This window comes from Cydia strobilella, chromosome 2 (genome assembly GCF_947568885.1).
Source record: "Cydia strobilella chromosome 2, ilCydStro3.1, whole genome shotgun sequence".
NCBI classification, from domain to species: domain Eukaryota; kingdom Metazoa; phylum Arthropoda; class Insecta; order Lepidoptera; family Tortricidae; genus Cydia; species Cydia strobilella.
In genome coordinates this window covers 8457717-8478224 of record NC_086042.1, presented here as the reverse complement: position 1 = coordinate 8478224, position 20508 = coordinate 8457717, and the positions used below count along the sequence as shown (strand labels likewise).

The window sequence follows — 20508 nt, the reverse complement described above, 5'->3', positions numbered from 1 at the left end:
TGCGGAAAGTATGTCATTACAGAATGACATATCCGCACGTGTATCGAACGACGTTTTTTAATACAGTTGCGAAAAAATAAGCAAAGCAGCAAGTAAGGAATGGAATTCGAAACTTTTATATTATTAATTCTGTGACATCATTGACATTGACATTATGAAGAGGTGTTTTTCTAGCTTTTATTCGACTAGAATAGATTTTGTTACTATCATTGAACCCACTTCAATGGAAGTTTTTTTTTTCAAATAACATGCATTTAGACTATAAGACAGAAACAATTGTAAATATTAAAACATTGTACTATTATTACCTAAATATCGTTGTTTACGATTATTTGTGTATCGTATATTTATAAAAACAATATCGAATGTTGCCTTTGGTAACTTAAAACATTCTTGCAGTAAGAAAATACGCCTCTTCTTTGACAGGCGTTCCGTTCCATTCAGACAAGTTATTAAGAACGGTTTTTCAACATTAAAAAATAAACGTGTTATAATACTTATAATGATGAAGAGGTAAGTAATAAAATATGAAATATTAATATTTTTCGTATTCTTACATTAACAGTAGGTTTTTATGTTTATTACGACGTTTAAAGGAAACTAATATTAACACTCATCAATAAGTAGTCATGAATTGGAACAAGTAAAAATTTAAAAAAAATTGGAAAAGTAAAAAGCACTAGTTCGCGAAAGCCAACTTTCCGTGGCTGTTTAGCCACGAAAAGTAGCACTTTTTGAGCAACTGTATTAAAAATATTTTTGTTGCCAACTGTAATACTTAAATATACCAAATCATTGTTTTTATACCTAAGCTAAGCTTTGATTGTATTTATTACTTACTTGATATTCTGGGACCAGACATTATGAGACTACGGAACGATTTAACACAGCGAATAGTTTGAAACACTGTAGGTACAATATAGATCGGAGATCTATTGAGGATGTATATATAATTATACCTAGAGGAGTGGCCTAAACTAAAGATAAAAAAAACTGCGCGTAGCATCACGCCAGGTCTTCCAACTAGATTTTTGCTCCCTCGACAAACCCCCCCCCCCAAATGACCCGATTGTAAATGTGATTTAATATGTGTTTATGTGTTCAAAACGCGAAATATTTTAAATGTTATATTACAATGTATTTTACTAGTTAAGTAAACCGAGAAGGACATCCTTATACGAACAGAACAGCTCAAAACCGTATTTTCACTATAACATTCCTAATTAGCGTATGATGTAAATACGAGTAGGTAGGTAGGTACTTACAAAGATTGTGGTGCTTACCTTTTAGTCGGAAAGGAAATCTAGTAAGTAATTATATGGATAAGGGCTATAACAATAACGATGGTGGGGTGGAATAAAATGTGATACATATCTAATGTTTTTTATTGATATCTCCTAACTACTTCCTAGACATAAGCAAAGATAGATGTAACTCCGTAATAGATGGATACAGTCTAAGGAAAAAACGTGCCTCGAAAATCAAGAAAATTTGATTCTCGTTCAGAGGGCGCTACTAGTTTTGGCCTACAGTCGAATAGATGGCGTTGACGGTTTCGTTTGTTATTTAACAATTTTAACGCATATCAGTGAAAGAACATGGGTCAAAATCATAAAAATAATTAATGCAAATAAAAAAAATCCTTTATATATATTTAAATACATTCTATCGTATTTTTATAAATCTTAATTTTTAGTTTTAAAGTGTGTCAACAGATGGCAGTGAATTTACTGGGGTTACAAAATTTACTATGACAGTACCGCTCTAGTATAAGTTACTCTATGACATAAGTAAACCTTCACTACGACTCAAAAAATGTTCGACCCGATACAAACTTTCTACCCCCTTTTTACCATCTTAGGGGATGAATTTTTAAAAACGCTGAAACCACTTATCTTGTTTCCTAATATTGCACACGTGTACGAAATTTCAAGTTATCCACTTCATCAAAATTGTTCATCCCGCTGCAAACTTTCAAGCCCCTTTTCACCCTCTCAGGGGATGAATATTCAAAAACCCGTAAAATAACTTCTTGTATTAATGTTATGTTTTTTCAAGACATGTTAAAGTACCTGTTTGTACTCGATACAAATTTTCAACCCCTTTTTAACCCCCTTTAGTGGATGAATTTTCAAAAATGCTGAAATACTTAAATATAATCAATTAACATGCTTTTTTTGAGTAGGGGACTTGAAATTCGTAAAAAGACACGATATTAGGTAAAACACATGAAATCCGAAAAATATTGTTCATCCGTCAGACGGCTGCCTTATTTATTTAATACATTAATATTCGTAGTTTACTAGAAAGAGTAGAAAGTAGGTATGTAAATCCGAGAAGGCCGAATTCTGCATATTTATATCGAAAACTAATAGCCACCCGCCCCGGCTTCGCACGGGTAGTTTAACTAATTTACACAAAACCTTTACAAATTATACATATAAACCTTCCTCTTGAATCACTATATCTATTTAAAAAAACCGCATCAAAATCCGTTGCGTAGTTTTAAAGATCTAAGCATACATAGGGACAGACGGACGGACAGACAGCGGAAACCGACTTTGTTTTATACTATGTATGTAGTGATGATCGCGACCATGCGACCGGTGGTGGTGCCTTAATATTAAAATTTATTTAATAGATACATATATACTTTATTTCATCAACCTATGCAAAAAAATACTTACGTCAAGGCCTTCCCTAATTTAAATTCTGCATATTATAAGTTTTGCCTTAAAACTTGGGTAATACCTGCTAGTGGAACAAGTTAATGTATAGTGCAACGCTTTTAACATGATGATATTGACGATAGCGTTTATCAAGCATTTTCTGCTCTGCTATCATACTGCAAACTGTAGAGAAGTAGGTACTAGTAGTAGTATTCATACTCATAAAAAACAAAGTTTTCGCCATTTTCCTTATTTGTGTAACCTATTTTAAATATTTTTTTAGAAGGCCTGAAGCAAACCTAGCACCTATTGCCTAGACATAATTGCATGCGATAGTGGTAAAAATTAAATAGGTGCAAAACAACCATTTCATTAGTGAGTAGAATCTACTCAGTAGATGCATAGAGGAATATTCAGGTACTGTTTGCTTACAACTTTACTGTCCAGAACATGGTTACCTCTCAATTATTTAGAAAGGTGAACATAACCCGTACAATTTCCGATGCCAATTTGTTGTAGAAAATTGTGGTCTGTTTTATCACCTTACGATCAAAAATAATAAATTAATGAACCAAATTTAAACTGTTGTGAGACATACTAATATTAAATCATTTTACGGTTTAGACTCACTTGTTTTAGGCACTCACGCGACATGTTTCGGAGAGCCTAGGTCTCCTTTCTCAAGCACTAATAGTGCGAGCAGCGTTCACGACGACCGTGTGTTGCGTACACACGGTAGCACGGTGAGTCTAAACCGTAAAATGATTTAATAAATTAATGAAGTTAAAAAAAAGTTAAAATTTCATGCCATTCGTTGCCAAGCGGACCCCAGGCTCCCATGAGTCGTGGCAAAATGCTAGGACAACGCGAGGAAGATAAGTAAAATTTCATGCCAATTTGACGTGAAATTGTGTAAATAATTCATTAAGACAATAACTAAAGCCGTTAAGATGTTATCGCTTGTGAGTTGTTAATATATTCCGATCATCAAGACTAATTGCGGAAAATCACCTTTATGATAATTTAATAGTTTGTCTCGTTTATGTATTTTAGAAAGCATATTTACTCTAACGTTTACATCACTCCATCACTGGAGTCCTCACAGCTCTCAGATGGTTGATTAAAAGTATTAAAACATTTTTTGAAAGATCTGGCATTAAGTAGGTATCAAAGATAGATATAACTCCGTAATAGATGGATACAGTCTAAGGAAAAAACGTGCCTCGAAAATCAAGAAAATAAGTTACTCTATGGTAGGTATATAGTCAAACTATCAGGTGTATTGTATAGGTAATTGTAAATTAATTATTTAAAAGCTTATAAAAAGGTAGGGCCTGCTGCTAGTGCTGCGGAAGAGTGCTCCAGTGTTCCTGTGGCCTCGCCTTATAGCCCTGAGGCGGTCAAGAGGGGTTTTTAGTGGGTAAACCGTGGGTCCCATGAGCCTATACGGGAGTCCCACATAACCATCCCAGGCCCGTCCCCGCGCCTGGGTGGTATGCGAAAAGCATTTTCCCCTCTATAAAAAAAAAAAAGGGCCTGCTGCTAGTAGGTATATTATATACCTACCAATGCAATTTTCTTAGAATTCAGGGGCAACGTCCTTTGTTGTTCCAACAATGACGATTCATAAGCATTTAAGCAAGGGTCGTCGAAATGAATTGCCCACTGTGCTAAGTGTGCCAGCCGTGAGAAACGTTAACTAGCTATTCTGATTGTGTTTTTCACGTATGGTGGATTGTTAGCGCACGGCGTAGCTCGGAAACGCGTTGGGCTTTTCCTGACCAAATCTGGTTGTAAGCACGCTCCCGAGCCTTCATTTGTTTCGCGAAGCGCGCCAAACGCACGCGCGAGTTCGGCTACGGCGCATGCGTGTGAAACCGCGGGAAAATTCGACCAGTGTTTACGTGCGATTTTAGGACTTTGCAGTATTGGATATTTTGATGACAATTCGACACTATGGGGACTTTAATGCTTGTCTTATGCGGTAAGCTATCTGCTCTAACTTTTGGCATATAAAAGCGAACTATTTGTTTCTTACTTTTATTTATATAATATTATTGACATGATAATATAGTAGTAGGTATGCTTATTAAATAAAACTACTTAGTCATAAACCATGATAGCCGTAAATATTACTAATTGTTTAGGTATTAATTTAAATTCTGTCTAAAGGTGTCATAAAGATAAATATCAGTATCAACCGGAAATGCTTTCAGGGACGAAACAATGATTCAGTCCCTTATGCCGTCGTTATAATTATGTAGGTATAGATATCTGAGTAACATTGACTGAAATAATTTGTGGGGATATCAGTACCGGCCAATAATATATCACCTTTGAGTGTTTTTGTATGAGCTTGTATAGAGTAAACAATATAGGTTAGTTTGTAGATTGCATATTTTACTAGTCATTTTATACAAATGTATGATGAATATTGCAATGAAATACTGTGAATAAGGATACTCAGCATATTACTAAAAAACCTCTAGTAAAAAAATTAAGTTAACAATACATTAAAAAAAAAAAACAATTTTTCTCATCGCCCGTACAAAGGAATACTACTAGACTACCTAACGCAGTGAGGTGGAAGTCACTCACAAATACATATAAAAAGAAGTTATACCGTAACAACATGGAGGTGATATATTATTGGCCGGTATTGTATTTATTTACATGCATAATTGCATATACGATCAAGATCAACCTTCACACAAATAGCTCAGCAACCACAATGTAAAAGTAATTAAAGCATGTCCTTTAATTTAAACACTGCGATAAAATGGAATGTGCCTGTGCTGTGGTGATGCCATCGAGATCCGGAGATACGCGCGAGGTGGTAGCAATTGCAGCGGTTAATTACTCGCCTTATTATCTCTCCAGTATTTGCCTAGGAGCTGATTTTTCAAAGGCCATATTAATTAATTAAAAACTGTGTCCCTAGCCACGCAAGTCAAACGCGTCATCACAACTTTAATGTATAATTACGAACATGAGAATGTAAAAAGTACCTTATATAAAAACGAGAAGAAACAACGAAAACCAATGATATTTTTTTAATGCGACAGATAGGATGAATTCAGCAACAACTTACAACTAACTCTAAAAATTCAAATTCATCAGATGATTAGTGCTCGAAAACATTAGGCTATGTCTCGAAGCGAGCGAGCGCGAGCAAGGATTCTACTTTACTATCCCTTAAACACAATCTACATCGACATAGGAGTTAGGACATAGGAACATATGACATATGAACTTAAATATCAACACGACTCGGACACTGAAACCGTTTAGGCTACAGTGTCCCTCTCTTCAGCATTAAGATTACATTACAAAATAAGTAATGTAGTTCATTAATGCAGCGTTTGTACAATAAAACAGTATAAAATAGCGTCGAAAAAGGTGCTTAGTAAACGAGGTTGAACTCAATGCCAATGTCTCGCAAGAAAAACCGGCAGCAGCATAATTGTAGTGGAATTGCTACGCTACCCGTGGTGGTACAATTGCGACGGGGACACGAGGGACAATGCCCAGACCTTTGTCTTTTTATACCTGGTACGTAGATATTTTATAGGTAGGTACTAGTGTAAGTGCGCTACTCTGCAAAACTAGAACTCGGACTGACGATATTCGAATAAACGCTTAATTATTATTAGTGGTTGCCCACTTACTATGTATTATCAAAGAGAATAGAGTGTATATATAGAGGGTTGTCTGGGTTATTGTCATAGAATATTTTGTAGTCACAGTAAATTTACTGCTATCTATCGACTCAGGATTAAAACTAAAAATTAAAATGTATAAAAATATCAAAAGCATAATTATATACGGATAAATGTTTATTTATTTATCGTTTTTAGAACTCCATATGACTTTAACCCATGTTCTTTCACTGATACGAAGTGATATGTGTTAAAATTGTTAAATATCAAACGGTGACGCCATCTACACGAGTATAGGCCAAAGGTATGGCGCCATCTACTCGAGCATAATTTTTTCTTGATTTTCCGAGGCACGTTTTTTTCCTTAGACTATCTACTTATCTTATACGGAGTTATATATCTTTGATATCATTACCCATTATTTATAAGACAAAATATACCAGGCTTTTATGCTAAATAGGCTGCGGAGTATTGCTGTAAGAAAAAACAAAGATAATTACTTATAGTTATATTTTATAATATACATTACAAACTCCGGAGCATCGGTTGTAAAGATTTTTTCCCTCATTGTTATTGAATTGCAATTGCATATGAATCGCTGGAATAATAAAAAGAAAGACAACGAAGTGTGCCTGGAAAAATTAAATCAAAACAAGATTATAGGTAAGGCAACCCGGAGGATCTCTATAAATCTGACACCTGAAGCATAGAGTAACTTATACTAGAGCGGTACTGTCATAGTAAATTTTGTAACCCCAGTTAATTCACTGCCATCTGTCGACACACTTTAAAACTAAAAATGAAGATTTATAAAAATACGATAAAATGTATTTAAATATAGATAAATGATTTTTTTATTTGCATTAATTATTTGTATGATTTTGACCCATGTTCTGTCACTGATATGCGTTAAAATTGTTAAATAACAAACGAAACCGTCAACGCCATGTATACGACAGTTGGCCAAAACTAGTAGCGCCCTCTGAACGAGAATCAAATTTTCTTGATTTTCGAGGCACGTTTTTTCCTTAGACTGTATCCATCTATTACGGAGTTATATCTATCTTTGCCTGAAGCGATCAGTTGGCTGCGTGGCCTGGATGTCGACTTAATAAGTTCTTTTAATTATAATATGAAACCCAAAATAGAACCCATCACACCGTTGATGGAGCCCCTCTTTCGGAACTATTTACAGACTTGACAATATAAATATACCTATTCGGTAATTGCAATAAGAAATATCGTAATACGTTTAAACAATGTAGGCGTAGCTGCGTCAGCGACAATGAATTACCCAAACTTGCATTGCAACAATCATCCGTCAGGGCAGGGGTAGTGAAATTGGCTATTAATACATAGTGATGATAATTGATAATATTGTTTATTTGACAACATCGAATCTTTGACTTGATATTTTGTATCCAATTGTGTATCAGCCTACATTCTGTACATACACCTATTTGGCTGTCAAGAATAATGACAATCATATATGAATGAACAAAACTTCGTAGTTTTAGTTAGTAGGTATATTCTAACGAATCAACACAATTTACGAAGTTAGCTTAATAACCCACTAATGAAGTAATGTTTTTGTTTGTTATTCGTCGTTACTTTTGGTTAAACTCATTTCCTCAAAGGTTAACTGGAAGAGATCCCATACAGGGATAAGTTCGCCTTGTTGTGTTTCATTTTTTCTGTGACTGTGTTTTTCGTGTTGTTATTTTTTATGTACAATAAAGTATATATATACATACATACATGAAGTGTTAGGTAATATTTATTTACGTACCTATGTATGTATAACAAATAAATGTTATTCTAATGGACCAAAACGGGCTACCTAACTTGAAATACCTGTAAACAACTTGGTCAGCTCATAGTAACAGCCAGCTGCAAACGATACAATGCTAAACAATGCTAAAATTAAGATCATGAGAATTTTTTTTTACTAATAATTATATAGTTAATTGCCCCATTATTAAAATATTGCGGTTATGAAAATAATTCTTGGTGTCCACTGTAGTATGGTATTTAGGTACTTATATTTAAACAAACCATCTACGGTTTGGATGAAGTGAACCATTACGTTCAAGTTACGATAAACGATAACCCAACGTAAATTTGCTCGTCACGTCATGCATTACGCTACAATGATAGGTACATTTTCCATATGAATCCGTGTAGGTAGTTGCTCCCAAACATTAGAAATCATTTGTGAACGTAGTGGTAAACCAAGATTTAAAAGTTGCTTAAAATTACTTCAAGGTTTCGTAACACTCAAATATTTAGAACATTATAAATCAAACAACGCGCGTCGTTATAATGAAGCAACTAAACCGCAACGATCTGCCTAGAGTAGTCATTTATATTGTGGTTAATAACTATTCATAATATATTGAAAGTAAATTGAAAGTTTACATTTTAATGTGGATTGGTACGAAATTAATTAGGATATACAATATTCATTAAGAGAATTTATGACGCAGATATTCGTTGAAGTCAATACTATATTTTTCAATGAGTGTGTTACGAAATTTTTAATAAATTCAGCTTTTGCCAACCTACGGCTCGTCAGAGGTCGTGAACCTTCGTTTTATTTAAGAGAAATTTTGGACTAACCGGTAATGCGAGAATGCGAGATGCGAGTCATGGAGCGGTGCGTGTCTGGCCAGCCCGGCATCGGCATTGTCCTGAGAATAAAATAGATGCAGGCGGATTAGAGCTTGATGGACAGTTCTAAAATAAGGAAATCTTTTTGCTTCGACCATTGATACGTACGGGGCTTTCTCTCTCCGCGTTCTGATGCCGTTTCCGCAATTAAAATACATCTGTCGTTGCGGCGGCAACGTAGAGCGGTCGCATTCTTTTGTTTTACCAATAACTTATGCATTCACTCTAAATAGGACTTGCATCATTCGGATTTTCAGCATTAGAACAAAATCGTTGATTTCTTATCAAAACGCAAAAAGCAACATTACTGTTAATTTTACCACGAACATTCTTGAGCATCAATGTAAACAACGATAAATGCGGATAGACATTTCGTACTAATTCGCCGAGTGTAATTGTATCATGATTGCCATATTTTACGTACTCGTACTGCTTACGTATTCGTAAGAAGTCATCTTGATTTCCCAGTTATGAATCGTATTTTAATGCTATAATCGGTCATTGCGCGTGTTGCAATGAGTGTACGAGCGACGCGACGCGATGTAACACCAGCAACACACCATAGTTATTATTATTACCTATTCATAGTTGCATACCAAACTTGTATACTTAGGTACTTACATCCGGAAAACATTAGCGATCTTCTTCATTAATAGTCAAACTAAAAATCGATAGTATGATTGCATTGTGGATTACCTATCAATAGGAAATTGGTATTAGGTAGGTTATTATTAAGGCATGATATTTATCTATATTTGTCAATTTTCATGTCACCAATTTAAATAGTTATGAGTGGTATACATAAATATTTCCAACTAACCTACAACGATAATAAGACATGATTAATACCATAATAAATAGGTAGGGGAACAAACAAGTTTGTAAGTGCGAAAATGACAGGCATAGTGACAGGCAATAAAAATGCAACCATGCTACCGCCTATCTCGGACAGGTTTTCTTTTATGATTTTTAGAAAAAAAAAACTAAAGCCTGCAGATTTATTGTTTATCTGAATATCATAAGATAGGTACATTAATAAACTACCTATCTAATAGGATATAAAATTTAAAGATTGGGTTATTTATTTTGATGTGATACGTTGACGAAAAAAAAGGCAAAAGCGTTCAAGGTACCATGATCCATCATTTCCCGTTGTACCACATGATAATTTTAATTACTAAATTTTACGCCATTCAATAGATTTTTCTAGTACAATTACCTTAGAAAAATATTATATTTAGCAACGGTAATTTTTAGGGTTTTGTACCCAAAGGGTAAAAACAGGACCCTATTACTAACTCCGTTGTCCGTCTGTCACCAGGCTGTTCTCATGAACCGTGCTAGCTAGACAGTTGAAATTTTCACAGATGATGTATTTCTGTTGCCGCTATAACAACAAATACTAAACTAACAGAATAAAATAAATATTTAAGTGAGGCTCCAATACAATAAACATCTTGTTTTTCGCACTTAAACTATCGTGAGACATTTCAAAATATTTATCAGTACGGTCATGTCGCCAAAAGCGACTAAAAATAATAGTGAGTAAAAACCGTACTGATAAATATCTTTTTTTTGCCGTTTTTTGCGTAATGGTACGGAACCTTTCGTGCGCGAGTACGACTCGCACTTGGCTGGTTTTTTATTTTAGCCTAAAACATTTTAGGAATCCTTTCTAAGATCGATTACTTGGTAACTTACAACGCAGATAGATAACTAATAATTAGAAATACGGCAAATATGAAACCTTAAGTTTGACTTTTCATAACACAATTTATATTTTAATATTGAGTTACCGGCCGCTCTCAGGTTTCTTGTTTTTTATACTTAATAATAACATTTCAAATAACATAAATGAAATATTTCAATAACCGTGGAAATATTGCCATCTGTCTGAGGTAAAACTAGGTCCAAGGTACAACAGTTTCCCCTACCTACTTTATAATACCCGGTCAGATCTATAACAGCACAGCACCTGACTAAATAAGGCATGCAGTAACTATATACCTATAGAAGCATTTAACTATAAATCACAAGAATATGTTGCGTTGCACTTGCCGAGAAAGTGTTATAGTACTCCCAACTCCCAACCATCTTAAAATTTTCTCTTGCCCTGATAGTTATGTGGTTTTCAATTACTCAGTTGGGTTAGTGAGAAGTTGAGAACTGGGCGCGTAGCCAACGTGCCAATCGTAAACGCTCCGTAGCGTATCGTAGTCATCTCTCTCTATCACTCTTCCCTATTAGTGCGACAGTGACAGTTGCGTTTCGTTCGCTACAGAGCGTTAACGATTGCACGTTGGCTACGAACCCTGTTCCGCGTTGCTTTTGGTATCGTCCGGTGTCCTTATGTCACCGGGCGTAAATTAGATGTGAAATGACGGAGTGGACCTCGGTTAGTTACGGATGCGGCGCTTTCACCGTTTACTCGTATGGTTCGCCGCGACCTGAGGTGACCGCGCATAGCCGTGGCAACGGCAACACAATATAGGTAATGACAGTTTCTTTTAGATGATTAATGTGATAAAGTAGGTATCCCACTATACATATTATATACAAACTGAGTACTAAACGCCGATTTAAGTTACGACACTCAATTAAGTTTCTGCTATGCTTTAATTATTATTATTATATAACACACGTATCTAAGTACCTAACCTGCTTAGTCTATTTACTTACATATATTTGTTTGATTGACCTACAGATTTAAGCGCAAGTATCCGTTAGAGTTAATTAAGAGTCTATGTATATTATACATCACATGAACGTTTGAATGTAGGTATGTGTAATTTACGATAATATGCATTATTACTCACTAAAACGGAACGTATCAACTTTCAAATGCAATTTGAGCCAATCGATTCTATTAGATACAATCGAAAATTGATATTATTTTGCATGCTTTAAATGACTTCCGCGTTTTCCACGGGTTAATAGTGTTTTGTAATAAGTAGTTCAATTATGATTATGTCCTAGGTACCTTTAGGATCTTAACTTTTCACTATTAGGTAAGTATTAGTCAAGTTTCAAGTTCTTTATTTGCAATTATGTTGTAGGTACATATGGGTATTAAATAACAAATGAGTAGTTTCAAACATGAGCCCTGCAAGGGCATAGCAATATTACTTTACCTAACTTATACCTATTACAAATAAAGACCAAGCAAAAACGCCCTGTTTAGTTAGCGTCAACAATACGGGCTGATAGTGAGGGGCTTTTTTAACCGACTTCCAAATCTCAAAGAAGGTTATCAATTCGGTTGCATGTTTTTTTATGTTTGTTACTCCATATCTCCGTCATTTCTGGACCGATTTTGAAAATTCTTTTTTTGATTGTAAGATATACTTACAGATTGGTCCCGCTTTTGTCAAAACGCAGTTCTGATGATGAGATCCATAAGGAATCGAGGGAACTCCTAAAATGTTAAAGGCATACATATAGTGATTTTAGTATTTTCATCAACAAATCAAGCATTTAGATTTAAAAAAGTGACATTTAATGAAGTGGAACTGCTGATGATGATCAGAATGGAACTCTTCAACGACGCATAGTTCACGTTTGGCGATGTGTCCTCTTCATTATGTTTGCTAAACAACCACATTTTTGTCAAGCTCGAGTTCTGATGATGGGATCCATGAGGAATCGACGGAACTCCTCAAATCTTAAAGGCATGATTAAGTGGAACTGCTCATAATGATCAGAACGGAACTCTTCAAGGACGCATTGTACACATTTGGCGATTTCAATTTCGACTTGGAGTACTTGGACTGGGACCCGGACTCGGACCCGGAGAGTTAAAACTGCGACCGTTACAGAAACGATACGCTACTAGATAAGTGGGTTAGGTTAGGTTTGAACTGCGGTCCTCACAGAACCGAACTGCTATCAGAGAAGTGGGTTAGGTTAGGTTCGAACTACGATCCTTATAGAAACGAAATGCTACTACAAAAACGTGACGAAATGGATTAATTATACTACTTATGGTACTGGTGATCAATTAAAAACCAGCCAATGATTTATATGGTATTTCAAACTGTTTTGAGAAGTCGGTTTTTTATATTAAAGATTATTGTTGACTTCTTTATGACGATGTTTTGTTCTGCCTTAACGACTTAAAGTCTGATCAAAAGATCAACAGATATTTCGTAAGTTGCTTGACACGCCACGAATCATGCCCATTTTGACCTACACTGCTGCACTGTTCTACATAAAAACCGGTGATCCGATGATTATAGTAATTTTCTCACCTTGCGAAGAGCCGCAGGAAAAGACATAGCCTTTAGTGTTTGCAGAGCAAACAGTGCCTAGTACCTTGAAATAGAGTGCCTTTAGATCAAAATCTTAAATGTCTTCTACTTGAAGGCATTCGAACACTAAACATTTTAACATTAAAGTCTGATATTACTCTCAGTGCATCTCGTTATCACCGATATAGTAAGTGTGAGCTAGACAGTAGTAGAGAATAATATTATTATATAAAGTATATGTTTAAGTTTATGAATTCATAGTATATAAATTAGTATTTATTTTGTAAATACTTATTTTGTAAATAGTAGGTAGCGATTATCGTTTTAATTTTTCGAGTATTAATCCTGCACCTAACAACCATCTCTTTTTAGCCCAGTGGTTGACTGGTAGAGAATGCCTTATGGCATTAAGTCCGCCATTTGTACTTATAATTTTATGTGCAATAAAGTTTAAATAAATAAAAATAAATAAATAAATATTAGTAGTAGAAGTTAGGTACTACTCTAATCACTTTATTGTACACAACACAGGTTTACAAAAAATTTGCAGAAATGTTACATCAAGATCAGATTTTTTAAGTTAAAATGCGGCTTCTGCACTCGCTGTAGACATACTTGTAAGGGCAGGTACATTGCATTTATTATGGAAGTAGGCTGCATTAAATTACAAGTTGGTAATAAAAGTCTAGGTATGTAGAGATTGGTAGAGGCACAAGATGCAATGGCGTAAATAAATGGTAATACAACCAATAAACGCTTTAAACAATGAATTAAATTACCACATTAATCATAGCGTAAGCATAAATTCAATCATAGCGAAATTAAGTAATCATATTTAAATGGTGTAGACTAACTTAAGCTGGTTTAAATGTTTTGCTGTCGTGTGCTGTGCTATGGCGCACTAGTACCAATCTACTATATTAGCCACTCGTAGTTATTTAAAGTTGATTATATTTTCTTCACCGAAGGTAATTAAAGTGAGATATTACGTCTTGCGTCACTCATGAATGCTCCAATTGGAATTAATCAGTCATGGGAGGCATTAAGTTACGTTACAATTATTCCGCTTTTAGATTTTTGCATCTTTCTGGTGTCACTGTTTCCTCCTTTCGCATATTTTCTAACATTAAAGCAGCAGGTTACAACTAAATATGAGGGAAAAGTAAATAAGTATATTGGCTTTTAGGCTTTGGAATTCCTAGTAAATTGCACAAGCTGAAGGTGATTCTGATTTTGTTACATTATTGATCAATTTGTTACATTATTGATCTTGTTTCGATACGACCTACGATGGTCTTGGCAATTGGTGCGTCGACTTTCATTTCATTTCACATGCCAATCAGCGTGAGCGATCGTCAAGGTCGTATCAAATCAAGATCCAAACCGCAATGAAACGATAAATCAGAATCGGCCTCCTGATGCTCGTCGCAGTCGCAGGCTCTTTGTTTTCACAACCAGTTTTGATACGAGCGCGGTTGATCTAAAGCTAAAGCAACACTAGTTTCTACATGACTGGTCTTCTTAGATAAATCATGTCAGAAGATGGAACTAAACACTCATTTTCAATAAAGATTTATAGTTTTACCTACTTTGCCCAATTGAATGTTTTAGGATAATGCCGAAACATTTGTCATTTGACAGTCCGTCTGTGCTCACTGACCGTTAGTGCTAGAAAGCTGCAATTTTATACCTATGGGTTCATACTAAGTACATCTTATAAAACAAAGTCCCCCCGCATAGGCACGATACCTTAAAAAACTACTGAACGGATTTTCATGCGGTTTACGCCTATCAATAGTGATTCTTGAGGAAGGTTTAGGTGTATAATTACGCCGTGGTAAAAATAATAATTGGGTACTACCTCTACACGTAGAGGGTTTTTTTAGCTTTATTTCTATGGAGTGAGTTATAGCTAGATAGGTCTTTAGATAGGTAAGCGATTATCGCCGCCCATGGACACCCGCAACACCAGAGGGATCCTGTTACATAAACTACATAAAAGGCATATAATGCATGTATTATGTCATATAGCACAACAACCAATATAAGCAATCGATGCAAAAAATGGTTTTTATTTATCTATCTGAAATCTGAAGTTAGTTATGTTATAGGACATCTCTAAGGATAATTTGATAAACAAGTTTTTTTTTTAGTTTTGAGTTCTGACACAGAGACGTTTACGCATCTTAAGAATTTTAGATTTATTTAGTATTTGTTAATTTGTTATTTCACTCACAAAATTCTACAACGACTTAACAAAAGCACAAGAATTGTCTGACAAAAACAGGCTAGTTATCGGTGACTTCAATGCTAAAATTGGACAACCTAAACCCCATGAAAATTTGATAATGGGCAAATATGGCTACGGCAAACGGAATGGCAGAGGAGAACGCCTAATACAATATGCGCACGAGAACAAGCTGGCAGTGTTGAACACATACTTCAAGAAGAAAAGTTCCAGAAAATGGACATGGCTATCACCAGATCATAAAACAAAAGCAACACCAACCCAAAATCTGTAACAAATGTAGAAGTTTTGAACAAAACAAACTTTCCATCTGACCACAGGAATCTGAGATGCTCCATACAAATCCAAAAACCTAAGATTAGCCGAGGATCATTCAAAACTATGCCCAACAAACTGAAGACCACGCACGGGAAAAACGAATACATACAAAACCTGAAAAAGAACCTACCATAAAATAAGACTGTACAATCCTTTAGTGACAAACTGGAAGAAGCTATCACAAAAAGCCTCAAGATGGACAAAAACGAAAACACGGAACATAACAAAAAGATCATCAGCGAACACTCAGAAAAATTAATATGTAAAAGAACAGAACTTATGTTCACAAAGAACAAGACCAAAGAAATGAGAGAGGAACTAAAGAAATTGTTTAAACAAACAAATAAATCAATCAAGAGGGACTATGCTAACCACAGAAGACAAATTATAGAAAAAAAATATGTCCACTTACAGAGTTCAAAAAGAGCCTATAAAGAACTATCCACGCACAAAAACTGGATACAAAGTTTAAATGGTGAAAAGGGCGAAAACAAAGATAGAGTAGGTATACTAGAATGTGCCACGGCTTTCTATACTTCTCTTTATGAAAAACCACGACATGACACAAGGTGATGAAGAAGATGACAATAATAAAACCAGAAAAGATAGGACTGAAACATCAGTAGATCCAGTAACAGAAAGAGAAATAATTAACCAAATTAAACAACTAAAGCCCGAGAAAAGCCCAGGCGATGATAACATCACAAACAAAGCCCTAAAAATTGGAGCGCCAATCCTGGCTGCATATCTAGCGGAACTCTTCTACTTAGTATTGGAAAACGAAGAAGTACCATTGCAATGGAGTAAATCAAACATAGTACTACTGTATAAAAAAGGGAACCCGCTTGACATCAGCAACTACAGGCCCATTAGCTTACTATCAACAACATATAAACTGTTCTCATCAATCATGCTAAGAAGAATTGCTCCTAATATTGATAGGAACCAGCCGATTGAACAAGCTGGCTTCCGGCCGCAGTATTCAACAATAGACTACATTCACACAATAGAGCAAATAATGGAGAAGTATAAGGAATTTAATAAACCACTGTACCTGGCCTTTGTGGACTATTCCAAATCATTCGATAGCATAGTACACCCATCCATATGGACTGCACTAAGAAATAACAAAGTAAACAAAACATATGTAAAAAATAAAGGCTTATGGATACTAAATAATAAACTTACACACCTAAGGTTTGCAGATGACATTGTTCTTTTTAGTGAATCAGCGACGGACCTAGAATCAATGCTACAAAGCCTAAACTATGAGAGCAAAAAAATAGGCCTACACATGAATCCATCCAAAACTAAAATCATGACAAATAGCCAAAAGAAAACAGTAAATGTAGAGGGAAAACCGATAGAATACGCAGAAGAATATGTATACCTAGGTAAATTAGTGTCCTTTGAAGCAAATAGCAACGAAAATGAAATAGACAGACGAATAAGTATAGCTTGGAAGAAATACTGGGCCCAAAAAGAAATCCTAAAAGGGAACTATAGCCTTAGTATAAAAAAGACCATAATGGATTCTTCCATTCTTCCCAGCTTAACATACGCTAGCCAGACATGGGTCTACACTGAAAAAGTAAAAAACAAAATACTATCTTGTCAACATGCGATGGAACGAAGTATACTGAAACGCAGGAAGATACAAAAAACGAGAAACGCAGACATCCGCATAAAAACTAAATTAACAGATGCTCTTCATTTTAGTTTAAAACAGAAGTGGAATTGGGCAGGGCACTTGGCAAGATATGAAGATAGGAGATGGACGCGTCAAACAACTATATGGCTAGGCCCAAAAGGCAAAAGAAAGTGGGGAAGACCAAAGAAAAGATGGGCCGATGACATAATAAACACAGCAGGAAAAAGCTGGATGTATACGGCAAAGGACAGGGAAAGGTGGAAAATAATGGAGGCTTTTACCCTCAGAGGGGCCACATAACAAAGACATAGATATATTAGATATAGATAAAGTATACATTGAAAAATACATTGTTAAGTGGAAAATAAAGCTGTAATAATAATAATAATAATTTGTTATTTTTGTTTTAATTTAAGCACGACCTCGAAAATAACCGTTTTGGTCCTGTTTCGTCAAGTTACACAAAAAAGATTAAATTTTTATTGGACGAAGATTTACTTTTACGTAACCAACACTTATCATTGCAAGTTACGCAAGCAAAATATCCACCTTGAACCACAGCGACATGTGACACACAAAGCTTCTTAATTAATTCATACCACTTAGTTATGATGCTAAATATCATAATGTGAGTAAATATGTACTGGAAGAAAAATAGCGTGAAATATGTAATAACAATAGCACGCCATTGAGATCATTATTCCCACGCTGTTAGCGGTCAAATGTCAACAGTAAGGTATCGTAGTAACTGCGGAATTCACATTACGACTATTGTACTATGGGTCTACGGCCAGCGGGATTCAAGGACTTTCCGATTCCAATCAATCAAACTAATAGGTGTATAATTAAATAGTTATGAACGGATTCGGTAGCCATCACCATTACCTAAGTAGGTATATCGATGTATTGTAAAAGCATTTCGTAAGAGAACTTTGAAAGGTTTACTGGGTTATTAGAGCACAATATATAGGTTGTCCCTAAAACCAACGCCATGACTTAAAGGGCTTATAGAATAGCTGATGGGCTACTTAAGCAAATTTACCCTTAATGACATAAATGTAGTACGAGTACTTAAATTAGCGCTTACTCGAGTACTCAAGCTTCAATTTGAGTGACGGTGCTTAGATAACGAAGAAGATAGCTAATTAATTAATGAATCGAAACCGACTCGATCTCCTTGTGAGTTGTAACTAATTAACTCGCTTATTACTTCCTTGCTTAGTTTATTTCACCGATCCTTAAGAAGGTAGTGTGAAATGTTGTTACGAAATGATGGTTCAAGAAAAAGTTGTCTAGCAGAGACGTATAAGGAAATCGCGGTTGGGCCTACAAGTTAGATAGAGACTATCCTTTACAAGGCGCCGGATGAATGATTCTAGAATCTTTAATTCAATACGATTTTCTCGACGTCGGCGCCGCCATTTGCCTTTTAAAGCAATGATTCTGCGAAATCTGCGAATAGATATCTAATTCTGCGCGTGTGTAGCTGTAACGTTGAGGTTTAATCGATGACTAACGTCTCCATTTACTTAAGTACGTACAATACGTATTTCAATACCAGCTGGAACTGTCATCTTTTGAGTAAGTATCTATTCTACTATACTATATCTAATTACACTGAACAAACGAAAACATGGGAGATTATTTTTATCCTATACTAAGAGAAATATAAACATAATAAAACGTGCGTTTAAAATAACGTTTTACAACTAGAATAAAGAAACTGCAGACATGAACGCTCGAAACATGTAGATTCTGGGATAAACGGACAGCAGGCAATTCTGAAACCGTAACGGCAAGTCGTGTTGGCCCACATCGTGCCAGTAGATAATTGCAACAACAGCAGCACCCACGGCCGGCGACAGATCGCGGCTGTTTCCCGTATTTTAGAAATACCGTTTTAGTTTTAGGCTCGCTATGAATTTTGTGCGTAGTTTGCCTAGGTTTCATAAGTCATAACCTCAAAACATCATCCTGAAAATATAAAAGATTCTCACGTAAGGTCCCTATTAAAATTGGTATGGTACCTACCTTTAGCGTAATGTTAAACTACTTGAGTAAATTTTATTCAAGGCGACGTCAAAGTTTCCAGTTATGGCACATTACATTTTACTTCATCATTTTTTAGCATGCCGTAACGAATTGATGCTTGTTTATATGTAACGTCTCGTAGTTGCACCTTGCAGTCAGATACTCGTAGTTTATGTAAAGCAAATGTAACAGTTACCTACCTACATAAATATCTGCTTATTCTAACAAAGCATTTGCGGTTCAGCGGCGCCGCATGTCTTATTAACAATGATGAATCTTTCACTCAATTGATTATTTCACGCTTCGGTGCCATCGAAACAAATCTTTCTGGATTGTAGTTTGTTGTACCTGCATGATCTGTGATTGTAGTTAATATGTGTCAGCAGGTTGAACCCCAATGGACTATTGTGCTGTGTAAATAATGCGAGTTGAATGCTAACTAAATATCGCATACTTACTTATTAATAGCTATTAATGGACGCCGTAAGTTATCTTACAGACGTATGTTCAAATAATGGAGGTTTCATCACGCGTTCACAACAATGGCAACCTAGATGAATAATGTGGAAACGGGGGATCTTGTTCATTGTGCCGGAGCCGGACCTCCATTTTTACAATTAAAAGCCTCGCATAAGGTCGCTTTCGTGTATAAATTAATAGGTGGGTTTGGTCAGCGTCTCAAAAAGGAGCCGACTAGAGTGTGCAAAGATCTGATAAGGCTGCCCTTACCTTACCACAGGCAGCTTTATCTATTTTAATAATGTAAGATACTGTCTTAAATACCACAGCCTATTTATGCATTATACATATCATTGTACCTACTGATGTGAGATATGCAATATACATATCATTGTACCTACTGCTGTCTCATGGAGGGCATTTCTATTTAAAGTTGTAGGTACCATGACTCACTTGACGAATTGAAAGTATAATTTGGATTATTTGGTACTTTTTCATGTAATTCTATTAGTAAATATATTCTAGTTTACAAAACACTAAAGAGAATCGTCATATT

General features: G+C 35.4%; 1 protein-coding gene across 1 annotated transcript in view; it reads left to right on the top strand.

The window, feature by feature from the left end:
• Positions 1-4485: 4485 nt before the first annotated feature.
• LOC134750784 (uncharacterized) overlaps positions 4486-20508 on the top strand; it is a 42194-nt gene continuing 26171 nt past the window's right edge. Inside the window, exon 1 of the mRNA XM_063686031.1 lies at positions 4486-4653. Coding sequence (XP_063542101.1) covers positions 4626-4653 — 28 coding nt within the window. The 5' untranslated portion in view covers positions 4486-4625. The remainder of the gene's footprint in view (positions 4654-20508) is intronic.